Source organism: Bombyx mori, chromosome 1, assembly GCF_030269925.1.
Source record: "Bombyx mori chromosome 1, ASM3026992v2".
Lineage (NCBI taxonomy): Eukaryota > Metazoa > Arthropoda > Insecta > Lepidoptera > Bombycidae > Bombyx > Bombyx mori.
Genome location: NC_085107.1, coordinates 4,443,956 through 4,466,345, shown reverse-complemented (window position 1 = coordinate 4,466,345; position 22,390 = coordinate 4,443,956). Strand labels below are relative to the sequence as shown.

The window sequence follows — 22,390 nt, the reverse complement described above, 5'->3', positions numbered from 1 at the left end:
TGTTGATTTTTCATGGAGGACGTTTTAAACGATTCTAATAACTATATAATAAAAAATGAAAAGATGCCATCCATTTTTTTTGGATGTGAGTAAAATATTATGTATTCAAATATATCATCATAGAGAATGTAAGATATTTGAGAAATTAAAAATAATTTACAAATATTCTGTTCAATAAAACGAAGACAACTCTTCTATTTTATGTTCTCCTGGTAGAGTTGTCCGCGATTTGACGACATTCTCAAATATCGAGTGTGCGCGCCATGTCCATTGCCCAGTGCGCATGCATGTTTATAGGTTTTACAGAGCCCGTACAGAGAACATTTTCATTTGTAAATAATACATGGAATGTCTCGACTATGCGAATTTCGTTATCATAAAATAACACAATGTTCGGATTGCGCAGTTTTTTTTTTCTATTTTCAGCAGACAAACTGCTTTTCTGTGCCCTTGGCATGGGTGAAATCCTAGAGAAACGATGATTACAAATTAAATAATAAAACGATATACTTTATATTATTATGTATATTCAATACCTTAAGTGAGACCTGATTTTAAGTGATCGCCATATCAAGTAGTTTGAACCGATTATTTAGGTTTTCTTCTGTAATAAGTCGATAACTTTCATTTAGCCTTATTATTGCTTAAAATTGTATTTAATTGGATTTGTTACTAACTTATGTCGGGATATCTTACACATTATTAGCTGGACCACGCTCAGCCATGTTCCATGACCATGCATTCCTGTTTTAATCATACTGTTTGTTAATTCAATATTTTTTTCCAACTAAAACTCGCCGTAGTTCTTGACTTGCCAAACAAGGTCTTTAAGTTGACGTATAGGAGGACAATAGCAATGAGGATAGGCAGGGTTGTGGTATCTACCCGTGCGAGCTCTGAAGACGTCCTACTATCAGTAATCACGTAAATTAAAATTTTTGCGGGATTGAGTTTTATTACATGACGTTATTCTTTCACTGTGGAAGTCACTCGTAAAATTTCATGAGTACGTATTATATTTCATTACGAGAATTCGTATCTGCCTGCGACATTCGAACGCCGCACAGCTGTATCGCTGGATACGAATGCATCAGACATCTTCATTTTTTAGGCCACAACAACTTCTTTCTTTAAAGTTTTCGTAGTCATAGACGAATAAAGCGTTACTCGCCGACCTCTAAATATTACGTTAACTATCGTCAAATTTCCTATAAAAATATTCCTATTACTATAAGACAGTTCTATTTTAACGTTTCTCTATGAAACGTCATATTAAGCCGTAAAAGTAGCTTTAGATATGTTTACAAGTCACGAAGAAAAAACAAAAAAAACGGTGCACGTGAATGAAGTGAAATTTCTTTTTCGATGTGTAGTATTGATTGTGGTTTTCTTCGTTTTTCCTTACTTAAGTAAGATTGCTCTTGTAATAGGGAACGCTATGTATAAGAGATGCGACATCTTCAACATTTCTATACTAATATTATAAAGAGGAAAGATTTGTTTGTTTGTTTGTTTCGAATAGGCTCCGAAACTACTGGACCGATTTGAAAAATTCTTTTTCCATTAGAAGCCGACATTGTCCCTGATGAACAAAGTCTACTTTTTTTAATTTTTTTTTATTTTATTTTTTTTTGCTTTCATGTGTGTTTTAATGTTTCCGAAGCGAAGCGAGGGCGGGTCGCTAGTATATTATACACAGATAGCCCCCTATGTGTGATATTATACTAGCGACCCGCCCTCGCTTCGCTTCGGAAACTGTAATTTATTATTGATTTCTCCACTATTTAATGGATGTTATTATAAATATAAACCTTCGTCTTCAATTATTCTATCTATTAAAAAAAACCACATCAAAATCCGTTGCGTAGTTTTAAGGCTTTAAGCATACATAAGGATATAGAGACAGAGAAGGCGACTTTGTTTTATACTATGTAGTGATATATTTTATATTATAGATAGAAAAAGAAATATATATGTATTTTTAAATACTTCATTAAAATATTGGATGCTACTCGTTGCTAACGCTCGCGCTGACCTGTAACAGGTACCTATACTACTCGCATGCGTTCGAGTGCCACGCATTCACTCTCGCTCTCTTCACTGTCTCTTTCTATTCTCCCTCCTTAGGAGCGTTGAAGGTTTAACGCACCTGTGTTCAATAGAACCGCTCAGGTCCGAGAAGTTGGGGCCTCGCCGCAAGGCGAGTGTTTTCTAAGACCCAGGGTAGCCCCACCTGGGCACGTAGACATCATGGACGCTGTATTTGCGGAATTTCTCCGGCTTCGCTACCCAAAGCTCACTTCCGAGTTTCAGGCCTTCAAGGCCGATCACACTGCGAGCCCTCTCGTGGACTCCACCGAGCTCGCTGCTCCTGCGTCGCCTGTACCTGCGTGCAAAGCTTCTGCATCGAGCACCGCAGCCTCCGTCGTGCCTGCCGTTCCCGCGTCGCCTATACTGGCGAGTAAAACTGTTGCGTCGTCCGCCGTGGTCACCGTTCCAGCGGCGCGATCATCCGCGGCCTCCGTCGCGCCGTCCAAAACACCTACTCGTAGGTCACCTGCGCCCGCCTCCTCGTCCTCCGACTCTGACTCGGAGATGGAGGTCGACCTCGCTCCCGCCTCATCGACGGATGGATTCACCCTGGTGCAAAAGGGTAAGAAGCGTGCCGCGGAGTCTCGAGCTCCCGCGGCCGCTAAAATTAGCAAAGCCGCGAACGCGTCGCGCCCCCGCCCTCAGACTCCCGTTGCGCCTCCAGCCCGTGCCACTCCGTCGCCGCGTCCGGTGGCACAAAATAAAGCCCAGACCCCTCCCCCGGTAATCCTTCAATAGAAGGCAGCTTGGGAACGAGTTTCCCTGGCCCTTAAGGCCAAAAATATCAATTTTACGAATGCCCGTAACCTCGCGAACGGCATTCAAATTAAGGTTCGAACATCCGACGACCATAGGGCCCTCTCTTCTTACCTCCGTAAGGAGCGTATAAGTTTCCACACATATACGCTCCAGGAGGAGCGCGAACTCCGTGCCGTTATACGTGGCATCCCTAAAGAGTTGGATGCCGAGCTCGTCAAGGCCGACCTTCTCGAACAAGGCCTACCGGTTAACTCCGTACACCGCATGCACACAGGCCGCGGAAGGGAGCCATATAATATGGTTCTCGTCGCCCTCCAGCCTACCCCCGAGGGTAAGCAAATATTCAACATCCGAACGGTCTGTAGCCTTTCCGGAATCGCAGTCGAAACCCCACACAAGAAAGGCACACCTAGCCAGTGCCATAACTGCCAATTATACGGGCATTCTTCCCGTAACTGTCACGCGCGCCCCCGATGCGTCAAGTGCTTAGGCGATCACGCCACGGCCCTATGCACTCGCGATCAAAAAACCGCGACAGAACCGCCTAGCTGCGTCCTGTGTCGAACACAGGGTCACCCCGCAAATTACCGCGGATGCCCCCGAGCCCCGAAAATAAATCGCCGCGTCGCCCGCCAAAACCGCCTCCGAGCTTCCGGCCCAGACATCAAAGCCTCGGCACCCTCTGTGTCGCAGGCTAAGCCAGCGTTCGTTCCGGCGCCGGTGCCCAGTGTCTCGGCCTGGGCGAAACCGCTGCCGTACATGAACACGGCTACAACTCCCTCCTCCGCGATTCGTCCCGCCCCCGCGACTCGTCCCTCTCCCGCGACTTGCCCTCCGACCGCGTCCGACAATCTCGCTTTAGCGATCGACTTCTTTCAGTCGATCAACTTTGAGCGCGTTAACGCTTTGGGCGACGCCATTCGCTCTGCCTCCACTGCACAACACTTTATCGCCGTTGTGCAAGAATACGCCGACGTATACGCGTCATTAAATACGTACGTCCTCCCCTCACTCCGCCGGTAATCAATGGCGTATATAAGTAGAATAAAGCCCCTATCCGTAACGATAGGATTTTTTAACGCTTACGGTCTCGCTAATCAGCGTGATCAGGTTTCTGACTTTTTGCGTGACCATCAAATTGATATCTTTTTAGTGCAGGAGACCCTACTTAAGCCCGCGCGCCGTGACCCTAAAATCGCGAACTATAACATGGTCAGGAACGACAGGCTCTCTGCTCGTGGTGGTGGTACCGTCATTTACTATAGAAGAGCCCTGCATTGCGTCCCACTCGATCCTCCCGCGCTCGCTAATATCGAAGCATCAGTGTGCCGAATCTCACTGACGGGACACGCGCCGATCGTTATCGCGTCCGTTTATCTTCCACCGGATAAGATCGTTCTAAGCAGTGATATCGAGGCGCTGCTCGGCATGGGGAGCTCTGTCATTCTGGCGGGCGACCTAAATTGTAAACACATTAGGTGGAACTCACACACCACAACCCCGAATGGCAGGCGGCTTGACGCGTTAGTCGATAATCTCGCCTTCGATATCGTCGCTCCGCTAATCCCGACTCACTACCCGCTAAATATCGCGCATCGCCCGGATATACTCGACATAGCGTTATTAAAAAACGTAACTCTGCGCTTACACTCGATCGAAGTAGTTTCAGAGTTAGATTCAGACCACCGTCCCGTCGTTATGAAGCTCGGTCGCGCTCCCGATTCCGTTCCCGTCACGAGGACTGTGGTGGATTGGCACACGCTGGGCATCAGCCTGGCTGAATCTGATCCACCATCGCTACCGTTTAGCCCGGACTCTACCCCGTCTCCTCAGGATACCGCTGAAGCCATAGACATCTTAACGTCACACATCACCTCGACATTAGATAGGTCATCGAAACAAGTTGTAGCGGAGGACTTCCTTCACCGCTTCAAATTGTCCGACGATATTAGGGAACTCCTTAGAGCTAAGAACGCCTCGATACGCGCCTACGACAGGTATCCTACCGCGGAAAATCGTATTCGAATGCGTGCCCTACAACGCGACGTAAAGTCTCGCATCGCCGAAGTCCGAGATGCCAGATGGTCTGATTTCTTAGAAGGACTCGCGCCCTCCCAAAGGTCTTACTACCGCTTAGCTCGTACTCTCAAATCGGATACGGTAGTAACTATGCCCCCCCTCGTAGGCCCCTCAGGCCGACTCACGGCGTTCGATGATGACGAAAAAGCAGAGCTGCTGGCCGATACATTGCAAACCCAGTGCACGCCCAGCACTCAATCCGTGGACCCTGTGCATGTAGAATTAGTAGACAGTGAGGTAGAACGCAGAGCCTCCTTGCCACCCTCTGATGTGTTACCACCCGTCACCCCGATGGAAGTTAAAGACTTGATCAAAGACCTACGTCCTCGCAAGGCTCCCGGTTCCGACGGTATATCCAACCGCGTTATTAAACTTCTACCCGTCCAACTCATCGTGATGTTGGCATCTATTTTCAATGCCGCTATGGCGAACTGTATCTTTCCCGCGGTGTGGAAAGAAGCGGACGTTATCGGCATACATAAACCCGGTAAACCAAAAAATCATCCGACGAGCTACCGCCCGATTAGCCTCCTCATGTCTCTAGGCAAACTCTATGAGCGTCTGCTCTACAAACGCCTCAGAGACTTCGTCTCATCCAAGGGCATTCTCATCGATGAACAATTCGGATTCCGTACAAATCACTCATGCGTTCAACAGGTGCACCGCCTCACGGAGCACATTCTTGTGGGGCTTAATCGACCAAAACCGTTATACACGGGAGCTCTCTTCTTCGACGTCGCAAAAGCGTTCGACAAAGTCTGGCACAACGGTTTGATTTTCAAACTATTCAACATGGGTGTGCCGGATAGTCTCGTGCTCATCATACGGGACTTCTTGTCGAACCGCTCTTTTCGATATCGAGTCGAGGGAACCCGCTCCTCCCCACGACCTCTCACAGCTGGAGTCCCGCAAGGCTCTGTCCTCTCACCCCTCCTATTTAGCTTATTCGTTAACGATATTCCCCGGTCGCCGCCGACCCATTTAGCTTTATTCGCCGACGACACGACTGTTTACTATTCCAGTAGAAACAAGTCCCTAATCGCGAAGAAGCTTCAGAGCGCAGCCCTAGCCCTAGGACAGTGGTTCCGAAAATGGCGCATAGACATCAACCCAGCGAAAAGTACTGCGGTGCTCTTTCAGAGGGGAAGCTCCACACGGATTTCCTCCCGTATTAGGAGGAGGAATCTCACACCCCCGATTACTCTCTTTAGTCAATCCATACCCTGGGCCAGGAAGGTCAAGTACCTGGGCGTTACCCTGGATGCATCGATGACATTCCGCCCGCATATAAAATCAGTCCGTGACCGTGCCGCGTTTATTCTCGGTAGACTCTACCCCATGATTTGTAAGCGGAGTAAAATGTCCCTTCGGAACAAGGTGACACTTTACAAAACTTGCATAAGGCCCGTCATGACTTACGCGAGTGTGGTGTTCGCTCACGCGGCCCGCACGCACATAGACACCCTTCAATCTCTACAATCCCGCTTTTGCAGGTTAGCCGTCGGAGCTCCGTGGTTCGTGAGGAACGTTGACCTACACGACGACCTGGGCCTCGAATCTATACAGAAATACATGAAGTCAGCGTCGGAACGGTACTTCGATAAGGCTATGCGTCATGATAATCGCCTTATCGTAGCCGCCGCTGACTACTCCCCGAATCCTGATCATGCAGGAGCCAGTCACCGTCGACGCCCTAGACACGTCCTTACGGATCCATCAGATCCAATAACCTTCGCACTAGACGCCTTCAGCTCTAGGAGCAGGCTTAGGGACCTCGGTAACCGTACTCGTCGAACTCGACAAAGAGTTCGCCGTGCAACCTAACCCATGAATCAGCTCGCTGAGTTTCTCGCCGGATCTTCTCAGCGGGTCGCGATTCCGATCCGGTAGTAGATTCATTCGCGAAGCAGCTGCTCTTGAGCTGTTAGGTCTCCTTCGGAGGCGCTCGGGTAGCTGTTAGCAAATCCCACCCCTCCTGGCTGAGCCTTTGCTCGCCCACGTGTCCTGGTGAAACTGGAAAGGCCTCCGGGCCACCAGTAATCCTTCAATCATAAAAAAAAAAAAAAAAAAAAAAAGGTTTAACGCAACAGTGCTTTCATACCCCCGCCATGTTAGCGTTAAACGTTTAACGCAACCTTGTTGAAAGTCGCATTAGAAGTTTCGCTTCAAAAACTAGTAAATGAAGACTGTAGTTTGCTACACCCTTAGGCTTGCGAGTTACGAATACGTAACATTAGGTACTGTTCTCTCAGAAATTACCGCGTCTCTCGCAATGTATTTCATAAATTTAGTTTTATGAGTGCATAAACATTTTACGCTTTTAAATAAATATCATTGATATAGATATATAAATTATTGTATTTTTATTATAATAAGTATTAGTTATAAAATATAGGAAGCTTCCCGTTCAGTTCGAGGCGTTTTAAAATAGTGACCTACCCTCACCCACTGGGTTTTTAACTGGGTCTTCTCAGTGGATCGCGATTCCAATGTGGTAGTAGATTCAACGAATTCCCATTCGCTTATTGAATATTCATGATAAATGTATCCATTTTCGTTCCACTTCTTCCCTGCTTAAAAGAAGAGGAAGAAAAAATACGTAGCTCACGTTAATATCTAATTCACAACATCCCAGATAATTTTGTTATAAGCGTTTTTTTACTGTCCATCTAGACAGACGAGCTTACAGCTCACCCGATGGTGAGTGGTTACCGTCGTCCGTGGACTTCAGCAATGCCAGGGGCAAAGCCAAACCGCTGCCTACCATTAAGTACTCTCTACAAGCCTCGATTGAAGAAGAACATTTCATAGCACTCGGGAAACACCGTGGAGGGGAGCTCACTCCACAGCCGGATGGTACGTGGCAAAAAATATCTCTGAAAATGCACTGCGCTTGAACGCAGTGGCTCTAGGTAGTATGGATGAACTCTACTCCGGTAGCGGGCGGTGCGATTGTAAATGCCGAATAACAGCGCTATAGAGCTACCCAAAACGTCAAAAACTGACAATTTTTTTTTTTTATTGCTTATATGGGTGGACGTGCTCACAGCCCACCTGGTGTTAAAGTGGTTACTGGAGCCTATAGACATCTACAACGTAAACGCGCCACCCACCTCGAGATATAAGTTCTAAGGTCTCAGTATAGTTACAACGGCTACCCCACCCTTCGAACCGAAACGCATTACTGCTTCACGGCGGCAATAGGCGGGGTGGTGGTACCTACACGTGCGGACTCCCAAGAGGTCCTACCACCAGTGAATTTTAAAATAATGCTTCTTTTTAAGGTTTAAACGTTAACTGGTACTCAAGTGAGCGAATGCCCCTACCCACTTGATGACACTAAAATTTCATTATTACTGCCACGCCCTTCACATTGCAAGTTGGAATTGCTTCATAGCATCGATTTTGTGAACCACTCGTGCGTGCTTGTAACATGCCCTACTTAGTTAACTTGCTTAGATAAACTTAAAAAGTTTCGTGATTGAAATAATGCTATAGTATACGTAAGACGTAGTTTATTGGTAACTCCATAGAGATCATGCGCCCTAACCGTGGTACATATACACAAAATAAATAGGAAAAGAAAAATTTAGGTTTGCCTATATTTTTCCAACCGCTATAGAAGGGTGATGTTTTTGTAAATGTGATCTGAAAACTGAAAATACATCTTTGTTCTTTCAAAAATTTTGTTTATCATATTTTTATGTTCTAATATTATTATTTTTCGGTCGATTTTAATTAGTTTATGAGGGAGCTGCTTTCACAACCAATCTGTAGATATTCGAAATATCCAAAATTCAAATTGTTAATATTCAGATTGGAAAGCTAAAATTTACCGAATCGATTCTGGGTGTTAATAAATATCAGTAGTATAAAATGAACTAATCAAAACAAAATGGCCGACTTCCAATATAATGTAATTTTATCTGTCATGTATATTTTTTATGTAATAGCAAAGCGACTAAAGCTAAAGATAATTATTTCGGAAAAGAAAGGACATCATAACTAGATTAGTTTTAACTGTGAACAATTATTCAAAATGAGAAAATAGAAACAAAATTTCATACGCACAGATCACACGAAAAATCAGAGACAAAAAAAAGGTGATTAGAATTAGAAAAGAAATAAAAAAATTGAAAATGTTCAGTGGCATCGCGTAACAATGTAGTATTATTTAATAACGCAAGGCATGTTACACAGTCAACGCAGAGCATTACGTTCGACGATGATCATCGGCTGGGTCATTCGCATTTTGCACGTGGCATCAGTTATCACCTTCAAACGAGTGATGCTCCCCCGGTTTGTGAGCTCCTCCTCCCAACTCCACAACGATTTAGCGATATTACCGGCAGGCTTCCCATTTAAATTTAGAAGTGGCAAATATTTGACGAAATAAATTTACTGACGGGTATAAATGACAGTTCATACATTTAGAACCAGATTTTCATTTATCATCGTTACATTAGTTCTTGTAGGTACATTCTGCGTGTATTTAGTTCCCGAAGTCGTTCATTGCACATTATAATCATTCAACATCAACGATTGCCTTGAACAGCTTCTAAAACTATTTCTCAACACGCCCAAACAAAATCCACAACCATTCTCTGCGGTTCCTGCCAAAAACTAACAACGGTTCCATCAGCTTAGTCCCCTCTGCGTTTATGTAATTCTGTTTACAGACCTTTTTCACCAATCATTACAAGTTTTTATTTTTAACTTATTTAATCACCGATTCGAAACATTAAAAGTTTTATTATAATTTAAATTATCACCGATAATCTGTTTATTTGTAGAACAAAACTATTTCACGCTAAAGATTACTTTATGTTTGTTTAAAAATCAAGTGATGGTGCCGAGCGTGGTGGAATATATTTCCAGTGAAAAGTCTCTCTTAGTAGATAGAGTACCATCGAATATTAAGTGGATTGAGGCTCTATGTTTAGTGTTTTTTATCAGGCCATTTACCATGTCGTATTGCCATCAGCTCTCCGAGAGCATACAATTTTTGTCCAGAGCGACTCACCTGCATTATGCCTTACTAACACAACCTATAGATATAGGACATTAAGGAATATTATTGATACATATTAAAATAAAGACACGAGCAATCCATTTTCTCTCGGCTAAATCATTTGTAATGATATTTTACTTTCCAAATTACATTAGGTAGGTGTAACATTTTAAAAAATCTCAATAAGCGCTATTCTATAACATATTTTGGTAACAGTTTTACAAAAGCCCCAAAATTTTACGTTTCAAAAACGCGTAAAATTACGTTTTTAGAGGAAATCTTGTATAGATAAAATTAATAAACCAAACCATAAACTGTAAATAGACTGAATGATTACATGGTGTAGTAGTTAGCGCCTCTGACTGTTATGCCGAGGGTCGTGCGTTCGATTCCCACACCGGAGAAATATTCGGGCGATTAATAAGTTTGTTTGCTCGTTGTCTGAGTGTTTATTATAAAGGGTTTTTAATTAGGAGCGCCAAACTTAAAAATAAAATTAAAAAACCTGTTTAAGTGATATTGCCACAATTTATTATTTTATTTTAAAGGGCATTCGATGATATTATGTATGGAATATAATTTCAGCCAAATGGCCGCCGCGACTCCGCTAATATTTCCCGTGCTGTATGGCAAGTGGGGCCGTCCTGTTGGAACCGCATGTTTGTGAAATCAATCCATCTATAATAGGCCACAAATAGTTTGTTCTCATTGTCCGATATCGGTCGCCATTCACAGTAAGCGCGGCTCCTTGCGCATTTTCGAATAAATAAGGGTCGATGATACCGTTGGACAAGCGTGTAGTGTTCCATGGTGAAATATCACAACTAAATATGTGTTCATGCCAAATTTGACAGCTATTTAACAAGATGGCCGCTATGAGCTTTCAAATTTGGAGCGTCCCTATTGAAAAATCCTATAAATATACATATTTAAATGTATATAAACATAACACATATTAAACGTATGTAAGTATGTATTTCAGTCTCTGGTACCCATAACCCTGTGTTATGTGTACCAGATACCAGAGACTAATTAAACCCTAATTTTGGCCCAGATGATCGTGCGTGATTTGTTCCCAATTATTATAACTTTACTTAAATTACAATACAATATAGTACAATAATAATTAAAATACAGCTTTACTTAAATTGTCTTTCTAAGCGTGCCGGTATGATGTCCATAACACCTGATATAAATTTCCGAGATAGTCTTCGAATTGATATACATTGTTAGATTTTAAAAGTAAAACTAAAGAAAATAATATTTAAAAAAAGCATTGTAAGCTTTGGCTGTCGCATTTTTTTTAAATGTAATAAATAATGGAAATCATTGCCGTAGATATGCCATGGGTAGTTCAATTTTTTATTTATTTATGGCAATAGTTTTAACTTTATGCCAGTTTCCAGTAAAACAATTTTAAATGATTTGTCAGTTTAGTGAAATTACACCTTAAAATTTATTTAGGACGCGCTGCAGTATTACTCTATTGGTTGCCGGTTTGCGCATGCTCTTTATATAGGTCGATACTATTCTTCTAGCTCCTCGCTGTTATTTTCTCCTGGTACATGGAATACGATGTGAAAAAAATATGAATCACTAAATAGCACTCCGAGGGATGGCTCTTTTCGTTTTTTTTTTAATAAAAGAGAAAAGAGAAAATAATAAATAAGGCAACCCACACCCAAAACAACAAAGCACACACAATGTGAATACGCTAATCACGTTGAGGCATGAGGTCTAAGTCTCAATTGTAACTGCTAGTCCCTCCTTCAAACCACTAGTTAGGGTGTAATTAATAACTTCAGTAAGTAATAAAGGTAAAAGTTACTACGGATTAAGTTGATTCTTTGTTAAGTTTATTTGTGGGAAAACCCACAGAAAATCATAGCCTTAGAGAAGGATATTCCTTTACTGGATCACCGTTGGTAGAGCCATTCAAAATAACATTAGCATCGCCAAATGCCCATTAAGTACAAAAAAAATATGTAAGGTGCTATATAAGTAACTCTAATTAATAGACGCATAGTTATAACCTTTTCCACATTTAGAAGTGCAATTTTATGTTTGGTGGTAAACCTTTACTTAGCTTTTTTACTCGACATACAAGAGAGTAGAGTAATACTGAATATTCTAATAATATGAATATTACATGAATAATTTTACCAGGATAACATATTCGAATAGAGCTTGCATTTAAGCATTGATACGATAACTAAGGTTCAGAGTTGTGTTTATGAGTGATTTGATCGATGTTTAAATAAATAAAATATATTCTATATAAAATATAAAATAAATTAATGTTCTATGAAATTAAAATAATATTTAGTTTTTGATATTTACAAAAACATTTCCAGCGCTGATACTTTATCTTAATTTTAAAGTTCATTCGTATTCGTTCTATAATACGAGTACAAGGGCTTATTACGCGAAAGACCATCACCACCTACTGGCACCCTGTCGCAAAATCGTTTATCTCCCGCGTTTGAATGTTTGCAACTCTTTCGTTTCATGACGATCTGGTACTTAGTCGATACTAAAAGACCCGATACAAGGTTATTAACCACAGATAAAACATACGGTATGAGAAGCAATGACTGAGTATGGTTCTTTCTTTGTATTCAAGTCGTATGAAAAAATGACATTTTAAATAATTTAGATGTCTCTCCTTTCTAATTTATATTATCGACATATTGTCAATATGTAGTGCTAGTGCAAGTTTTGTTATTGATTGTAGGGCCCACTAATTATAAAATAAAATATAAATTCCACTTTTACTTCTTATAAAAATGTGTAACTATGATAGTTTTACTTTTAATAAGTTATTCAAAACAATTGTTCATTGCTACTTATGGTTCAATGTACTGTGTACAATAATATGAATTTTATGGTAATTAAAATTGAATTCTATTTTTTGGACTCAGGTTAGAATGTCTGTACCAATTTGTCAATTTTAAAACCACTCCACTAGGTTTTTAGGAAAAAAAGGATATATTGTATTTTTGGAAAATTCACAAAATGATAAGTCGCCTTGTATGTATATGAACTTTTAAAAATGGATCAATCAATTTAAAGATTTTTTTACATTAATTATATTAATTAGTTTTAAATAAAGCTCCTAAATACGCTTTTCATTTATCCTTTAATTTATTACACAAGAGCGACAGAAGATCTGAGAGAGTGCCAAATAATTAAATTATATTACTATGTACCTACTACATTCTAATTCGCACGATCGCTGCTATTTTATTAACATTATATGCAAAAACTCAAGTAGCTAACATAATCTCGAATAATCAAAGACGACAATTCATTATATATTTGATTGATGGGAACCGAATCTGACCATAAACGGACTATACCTATTCATATTTTTTAATGTGCACGCCATCTATCCAATTTAGGCAACATGTTTCTTTCAAACACTGACAAGATGTAAACCAGAATCTACTACGACTATTGTAACATGTAACACTTCCAGTTTATGCTATCCTGGTGAATAAAACATGTAACTGGTGTTTTTTGACATTTCGAGCCGAAACTTCGTACATATAATAAAGTATATTTGCCTCTTTGTCTTTATGCTATCCTGTTATGATCATTCTTTGCATACCCGGGGAAAAATTTGTACTGTGAAGGTACCCTCATTTTTTTCACGTTTCACCTTTCACGATCCCATAGAAATTACACAATATACTGACCTACTAATTGTACTTGCGGTAATCGACATTTTTAGATTTTTTTTTCTTTTTTGTAGAGTTAGTGACCCCAAGGACCCATTTAATCTATTCATAAAGACTTAAACTTATTGATTTTATTATTTTACAGTATTTATTTGACAAGAAACGTAGTTGAGATTATTACTTTTGCTAGGCAAATCTACCGAGAATATCGCAGCACTTTCTGATATTATTTTCTAAAAGTTTGCCGCTAATTTGCAAGTACTGCGTTTGTGAATGCCAGTATATCAGTAGGTAGCGTAAAATCAGACGTATTCAGCCCGTCATTCAAACCAAACGAAACTTTTTAGCATGCTTTCAAAGCACTTGTAAATATGAATAATAATACAGTTAAAGAATACTTACTGAAATGAATTTCTCTTAAATTTTATGGTACCCTAGTAAACGAGTAGATACGAGTATTAACTACGAATGCGGTATGTAGAACAGAGTTAAGGCAGAGGAAAACGAAGTGAACCTACTCGAATTCTCCAGATTGGTCTTTAATATTATTTTAAAATATGATATTCAATAAATGTAATTAACTACTAGAGTATTAGGGGTAACCTACTCTTTTCCCTCATCGCTGATAGCCAAGGGTCTATACTAGCTACTCTTGGAGCGGTAGGCAAAATCACGGGTTCAACCTGAGTGAATTGCTAACACTGACCCTAGCAAGAGTAGTGTTTCGCTAAATCCATCACCGGATCAGTATCGCGACCCACCGAGAACATCTGACGAGAAACTCAAATGGTTGGAGGGCTTAAAAGCACCGAGATCGGATGCAGAGGATCCAACAAGACACGCGGTCGCCTACCGCCGAACAGACAATTAATATACTAATATTCTACTGGCCGCAGTACTATTCACAATGAGAAATATGTATTACTACATAAACTATAAATAAAATTTTAAATAAAGTTGAATAGAACTTTTGTCTACAATTTCTGAGTTTGACCTTAAATGTAAAAAACAATTCACTGAGGGGGCTTTTAAATGTCACTGATAGATGGCGTTATACAGTTTTCTTAAATCGCGCTATTGACTTGTGCCCAGGTTTATATAAGGGCATTGTGTGACCACTAACCGTTGAGATATAAGGTTGAAAGTCACACAGTCCTAAGACTGTGCTTGTTTTTGGGAGTAGCCTTTTCGCGCCCCAGCCCAGCGTTCAGGTCTACTGATTAGAACCGATCTCCTAGATTGTCTATCTACATGTCCCTAAGATGGAATCGGTAGGCAGTAGAGGTGTAAAAGTAACGAAAAAAAAAAACGTACCCGTATGTATTTGTTACTATACATTCAGTACTATTTACGGTTACTAATACTATCGTATCGTCACTCGTTACTCCTGATACCTCTAATGAATATTTAAATATTAAAAAAACCTGGATAACGAATCTCACAAATCATCACACAACGTTATTTTCTTTGTACGTCCTCAAGTTTACATTACCTTTTTAATTCGCGGAAAATACGCACGCATGCGCAAAACGATCAGTAAGAAACGTTTCAATACACGCATCAACGCAGCGTAACATTGCGTCATTGAAACAGCGTATTTAACCAGGATACGAAACATGCGAGTAACGAAAAGTATTCGTGAATAACGTTTCGTTACTCGGTACTAGATGGCGTACCCGTTACTCAGTAACGAATACATACCGACGCTTGAAAGGCAAAAGTGACTAAGCGACAATGCGTGAACTTTACAGTAGACTGATTTAAATTTGAAATACCTGAAAACAAAATTTATTTTAACGAATCTAGCTGTAGTAGAATCTAGCTAGTAGCTGTAGGATTGAAATTATTTTAATAGACCTAGAAATATATATTTTTTGCGCATCGAATATGGTTATTGCCTATCATTTATTACAAATCAGTTATTGTCGCTTAGTCACGTTTGCCTTTCAAGCGTCGATACGGTTTTTGCTACAGCTCTAGTAGGCAGCGGCTTGACTCTGCCTCTAGCATTGCTGAAGTCCATGGGCGACGGTAACCGCTCACCATTAGGTGGGCCGTGCGCTCGTCTGCCTACAAGGGCAATAAAAAAAAAGATCCGGAAAATATATCTAAATAGTATGTATGACAGCGAAATATTATGTAGGTATTCATTCGTTGCCACAATATCAAGTTTGCAACTTCATTACTAATAAAAAATTTAAGTTCCACACATGGAAGAGGAAGAGAAGCCGCCCCAGAACAACCTAGCGTCGCTCGGTGGAGCAGGAACTAGGGGTCTTGGCCATGACGTGGGAGGAGCTAGAACAGACTACCCAAGACCGATGTAAATGGAAAAAAATTATTCGAGCCCTACACCCCAGCAGAGGGTAATAGAAAAGAATGATGATGATGATGACACATGGGACACTGAAAAGGAAGCAAACTGTAAATTGCCAGTCATCGTAAGATGATTTTGTCCATATTGTATGGAAGAGCTATGGCAACGGATATTCTTTGTTATTATGTGAGAAAAAGGTAATAATATATAATATATAGATTGACTTTTTCCAAAAATAATATAGGTACTATGAAAATTATACGCTTAATTTTGTGCTCTACTTTTATTAAAGTATGTCTATTTCAAATATGCATACTCTATGAAGATGATGTACCGCTCATCGATAGCATTTCGTATTATTTTCGTTCTTTGCAATGTCGTCGCCATTATGAGATATTTTTGTTAATTTAAAAAAAAAAGGAAATTTGTGCTGATACATATGTAGTTTAAATGTAATAATATTAATTAAACCGCATAGTCCTTGACGAAAAACATCTACATTACAATTAAAGAATGCTTTATTTCCGATGAAACTACAGTAGTGAGAGAAAAAATAGAGAATTGTTTCAACTAATGATGAACAATATACTTCAAAAATCAATTTTTTCATTTCAGTTAACACTGATCAATTTGGAATTCTGCTAGCTTAACTACAAATCTAACAATTGTTATATGGTTTACTCATTATTTTTTGGACATGATTCTGCCAGTTTTTTATCGATGAAATATTTTTAGATAAATAACTTACTGTGTTAGTAAATTAGGAACAATAAATGTAACTAGGGTTAGTATGTTCTATTTAAAACATTGGCAGCACCGATGTATTGATTTGGTAGAAATTTTGACAGCGACTAATGAAAAGGAATTCGTTTCTGAAAACCGAGCTTTGATCCATGACTGAAATTTGAATTATATTAACATTATCTATTAACCCTTGATCACATATTACTTAATTAAAACATAATAACTTTGTGAATTATTCTAAATTCTATAGCCCGTAGCTAATCCTTTTATGAAGCTGCCCAAGTCATCGCAGTTGTATTGTAAGATAACTTAGTTTTGTTCAACGACCAGTGAAAAATAAATTAACAAGTTGATTATTAGTTTTGTACAAATCAAATAAACACAATGTTAACATACAGTGAAGTCGTTGCAATGCCTGATCAATTTGGAATTCTGCTAGCTTAACTACAAATCTAACAATTGTTATATGGTTTACTCATTATTTTTTGGACATGATTCTGCCAGTTTTTTTTCGATTAAATATTTTTAGATAAATAACTTACTGTGTTAGTAAATTAGGAACAATAAATGTAACTAGGGTTTGTATGTTCTATTTAAAACATTGGCAGCACCGATGTATTGATTTGGTAGAAATTTTGACAGCGACTAATGAAAAGGAATTCGTTTCTGAAAACCGAGCTTTGATCCATGACTGAAATTTGAATTACCTATATTAACATTATCTATTAGCCCTTGATCACATATTACTTAATTAAAACATAATAACTTTGTGAATTATTCGAAATTCTATAGCCCGTAGCTAATCCTTTTATGAAGCTAAGATGAAGTAAGATAACTTAGTTTTGTTCAACGACCAGTGAAAAATAAATTAACAAGTTGATTATTAGTTTTGTACAAATCAAATAAACACAATGTTAACATACAGTGAAGTCGTTGCAATGCTGGACAGCGACGATGAAGAAGCCGCAAGTAAGCCCGATCAATTCCTCTATTAGATTCAATGATTCCACTCCCCAGAACCAGTAGGCAGAATACAAACTTTAATTGGTTACGGTAAATAGGCCGCTTACAGAAGATCGTTGTCTGTATATTGCGAACATTTTGTGTGTGGCAGGGTTTTAAGAGCACTATCCCCGCTCATTCAAGAAGTCAGCCAGCAGTGTCCGAGATCAACCTCGGCTACTTGAGATGTTGAACTCTGTTAGATAATGACTCCAGTGCACCCCGAGTATATTATAGACAGCTACCTCCATAAAATGGCCACGGGTTGCACCAGCATTTAAATAAGCTTTCATCTATTCATATAATTGCCGAAGAGCTAATCTTGATGGTTGAAACAATTTATGATACATATCTGATTTAAAACATCACATTTACATTCTGCTCGAATAAAGTTAATCTATAAAATTACACACTATTTCTGATTTAAAACATCACATTTACATTCTGCTCGAATAAAGTTAATCTATAAAATTACACACTATTGATCAAATTTATTTTTGCGCAAATTTGTCTTTTTTAAGCTGAGGATTTTTGTTTTCCATGGGGCTTCCATTATGAAAACCAACTAAAAGGCTCAAGTGTGAAATGATTATACTAAGCTCTGTAAACTACAATATATACAACTCCTACACTAATTTCACATGATATTTTCAGTGGCCTTTTACTAGTTGTTGCATTGATGTTAAAATATAAAAAAAGCATTTAATTAAATTATATTAATTTTACAGCGATTGAACAACCTGATCTTGCTGCCAAGAAGCCAACATTTCATAGTGCAACAGAAGTGAAACCATACATTATATATGAATTTAAAAAGGATGAAAACACACTGTACGCCCACACAGGATTCCTGGGTGAAGCCGATGTAATATGCATAAGGAGAATTGATGCCACCTGCGACAATGAATACTCACTATGGTTCCTTGAATATACCATAAAAAAAGATATAATGCAATTTCAGTGTAAACATTTAATTGCCTGTCTTGTACCTAAGTACCCTTAGGTCAATAGTTAAATTAAAATTAAAAAATATATACAGTCAAAATCTGTTATAACGACATCGAAGGGACTGCTCATATCCAGTCGTAAAAACCGATAGTCGTAACAACCGGTGATATTTAATGTGTATCGTGCAAGTACAAACAAATCGATAGGGAATTATTGGAAAAATATATTTACATAATACGCGATTTTTCTTCAATATTAATTTGGTTTCTTTTTCTTTGCGACATTTTGAAAGTTTCACGAATAACTCCACAAAGTTTTGGTGCGTCTTTTGTATAGATAAGTAACAAACTAACTGAAGAGATATGAAGAAGCGGGCTTTGACTCTACCGCATGCACGTGTTTTGTTTCTAAGAATTAGAAAAGACCCTACACTAAACTAAATCCTATTGTTTTCTTTCCTGATTTTAATAGCCATTGAAAACAAATGTGGATACCTATTCAAATTGTTTACAATACAGCTTAGCCGGTCGTTCTAACAGATCTAATTCTCCGAAATATTAGTTAAATGTGGTCGTTTTATGAGGTATGTCGTTATTACCAATGTCGTAGAAAGCAATATTTTTAATAAGGCGGTCATATGGCATTCAGCCGGGACCTTTGTTCTTGGTTATTATAACCGGCATGTTGTATTAAACGATGTCGTAATAAACGGTTTTGACTGTATTAGCTGATAGAACATTTAGATCTGATGTAACCTAAAAATTACTAGTCTTTAAACTTCTTCATTGCTGAATATAAAACTACTTGTGTGAAAACATTCATAGTTATATAATTAAACTATTTTCATCAGTAACAAAAACACTAACAAATAACTATTAGATTTGAAGTTATAAATTCTATAGTTTCGCATTATTATCATCTAAAAATGTAACAACTAACTTATAATATTAAAAACAAAAATTATTGTGTCCTTTTATAAATATTTTTCCTAATTAAATACATTCTGATAAATATAGTAGATATAATGCTATACTTTCAAACCATACATCACAATAAAAGCTAATATTAGAAACATAATTTGGCTTGTGGAGAGTACTTAACAATAGGCAGCGGCTTTGCTCTGTCCCTGGCATTGCTGAAGTCCATGGGCGACGGTAACCACTCACCATCAGGTGGGCCTTATGCAATAAAAAATATCAATGTTAGGTATATTAATTAATATTTCTTTAAAATTATTGTATATTTGTGTTTTGTCCTAAGTTATGTTTTATTTTAGAATATACTCGTATTGTAAGTTATGCCTTATTATTTTAATGTGTTTAATATACAACAGTCATAGTTTTAAGGTATATCTTGAACTATTTATGAATATGTCTAGTAGTAAGTAGTGGTTTATGATAAACAATATACAAATCAAAATTGTTTTTTTTATGTATATTGATAACATAATGATTACTAACGATAGACCTCTAGTCAAAACTTAGATTCCTTTTATTGCTATTTTGCTGAAACTAAAACTAATAATACCAAAACACTTTAATAAGTAACTGAAACATAAAGATAAGTATAAGTCGGACCGATTTGAGGAAGCGTCATTTTATTGGATTCCATTTTTTTTTCTGAGTTCTCAACTCCTGAACTAACAAGTTTAATTTTTTTTAAAGACCCATTCCTAAAATATTCTCGTCTATCTATAATTAATTAGAAGCAATTATAACTATTTTACAAAACTACAGATATCGAGATCATAAGAGAAACATCACTATCGATGGTGCCGATTAAGGCTAATAATCCTTCTTTCTACTTGAAAAACACAAAAAACTACTCTGGAACTCTAGACGCAGGGATGAACAAACTCAAGGCCCGTCTAGTGTTAAGTGCCCAGACATCAAAACGTGAATGCCGCCACCAATCTTAGGAAGCAACAAGGAGGATGTCCAAAGTAGGTATAGCGCGCCCCTTTTTTTTCTACCTATGCTGACAGCCTAGAGAGGCTATTTCAGCTTCTCCTTGATGTGTAGATGAGCTCACGGGGCTCAAACCGGAGTGTTGCTAACACTGGACCTAACAAGAGCAGTGCTTCGCAGAATGTACCACCGGATTGGAAACGCGATCCACTGAGAAGATCCGGCGAGAAACTCGGTGGGCTGTGTCTATGGATTAATTTACTCGTTGAGCCCTTCGTCGCAAGCGATGGGTTCGGTGAGGACGGTATCCGGTGCTTGCGGTACCTAAAATCACCGTTAATGGATCGGACGGATCCGTAATGTGCTTAGGGCGACGCCGACTGTTTACCATTCGGTCTACAGGATCGGGTATGTAATTTCCGGCGGCCACGACAAGTGGGTTTTTGTGTCGTGCCGGCGTCTCAAAGTGGCGCAATGATGCCGACTGTAAGTACTTACTGACTGGGCCAAGCTCCAGGTCATCACGGAGATCCACGTTCCTTAGGAACCATGGTCTTAAGTTAAATTGGTATGCTAGGAACCATGGTGCTCCGACGGCTATCCTGCAAAAACGGGATTGAATAACCTGAAGGGGTTTCAAGTTGGGCGGGCCGCGTGAGCCAACACTACACTTGCATAGGTAATGACAGGGCGTATGCAAGTTTTGTAGAGTGTCATCTTATTACGACGAGACAATTTACTTCGCTTGCAAATCATGGGATAGAAGCGTCTTAATATGAAGGCGGCACGGTCGCGTAACGTTTTATTGTGGGATCGGAATGTCATTCTTCTGTCGAGGGTGACGCCTAGATATTTCACCTTCAAGGCCCACGGTATGGGCTGGCCAGAGAGAGTGATGGGGCTAATGGCGGAGGTGTTAACGCTTCTATTAGGGAGTGCGCTGCACGAACTGGCTCGAAGTGGTATTCGGAGGGCGATTCCTGTGCTTTTCGAGTTTCAATTTCGACGTGTACGTGACGTCTTCAGAAACTAAATCTACAATAATCTAATCCTAATATATAAACGTCGATGTGTGTATGTACCTAGTCAGGTCATAAGTTGGGCAGGTTGAAGCGGTACGCGGGAAAAAAATATCGGGAAATTCTTTTTTCGGATGAAAAAATTTTTACCGTAGAAGAGAGCTACAACAAACAAAATGATAAGGTGTACGCACACAGTAGTGAAGAAGCGAGCAACCGTATTCCGCGTGTCCAACGAGGTCATTTTCCATCCTCGCTCATGGTATGGTTGGGAGTTTCTTATTGGGGCTTAACAGAGGTAAATTTTTGTGAGAAAGGTGTAAAAACGAATGTAGTTGTGTATCAAAATACAGTCCTGACGAACCTTGTGGACCCTGTTTCTCATACCATGTTCAATAACAGGCACTGGGTATTCCAATAAGATTCGGCGCCAGCTCATAGAGCGAAGAGCACACAAGACTGGCTGGCGGCGCGTGAAATCGACTTCATCCGGCACGAAGACTGGCCCTCCTCCAGTCCAGATTTGAATCCGTTAGATTACAAGATATGGCAACACTTGGAGGAAAAGGCGTGCTCAAAGCCTCATCCCAATTTGGAGTCACTCAAGACATCTTTGATTAAGGCAGCCGTCGATATTGACATGTACCTCGTTCGTGCTGCGATAGACGACTGGCCGCGCAGATTGAAGGCCTGTATTCAAAATCACGGATTTCATTTTGAATAAACTTTAGTGTCATAAGAATCTATGTTTTGTTAAGTTCATTTTGGTATATGAATGGTTACATAATGAATAAACTTGTTTCAATTATTTTACATTAAACATGTGACAGAAT

At 39.4% G+C, this 22,390-nt stretch overlaps 2 protein-coding genes across 2 annotated transcripts in view; one reads left to right on the top strand and one right to left on the bottom strand.

Moving 5' to 3' along the window:
* Positions 1 to 22,390, bottom strand: part of LOC101745445 (dynein axonemal heavy chain 5) — a 117,649-nt gene that overhangs the window by 81,154 nt on the left and 14,105 nt on the right. The window lies entirely within an intron of this gene.
* On the top strand, positions 16,799 to 20,050 carry LOC101738102 (uncharacterized). The gene is made up of 2 exons (XM_004932782.5): positions 16,799 to 17,650; positions 18,412 to 20,050. The coding sequence occupies exons 1-2, from the start codon at positions 17,593 to 17,595 to the stop codon at positions 18,684 to 18,686; spliced, it is 333 nt and encodes a 110-aa protein (XP_004932839.1). The 5' UTR covers positions 16,799 to 17,592; the 3' UTR covers positions 18,687 to 20,050.

Excerpts from the sequence above, each read along its gene's own strand:
- LOC101738102 (XM_004932782.5), top strand. The coding sequence starts at position 17,593 with ATGTTAACATACAGTGAAGTCGTTGCAATGCTGGACAGCGACGATGAA. Across the intron at positions 17,651-18,411 it reads CGACGATGAAGAAGCCGCAA|CGATTGAACAACCTGATCTT; the intron begins GTAAGCCCGATC and ends TTAATTTTACAG.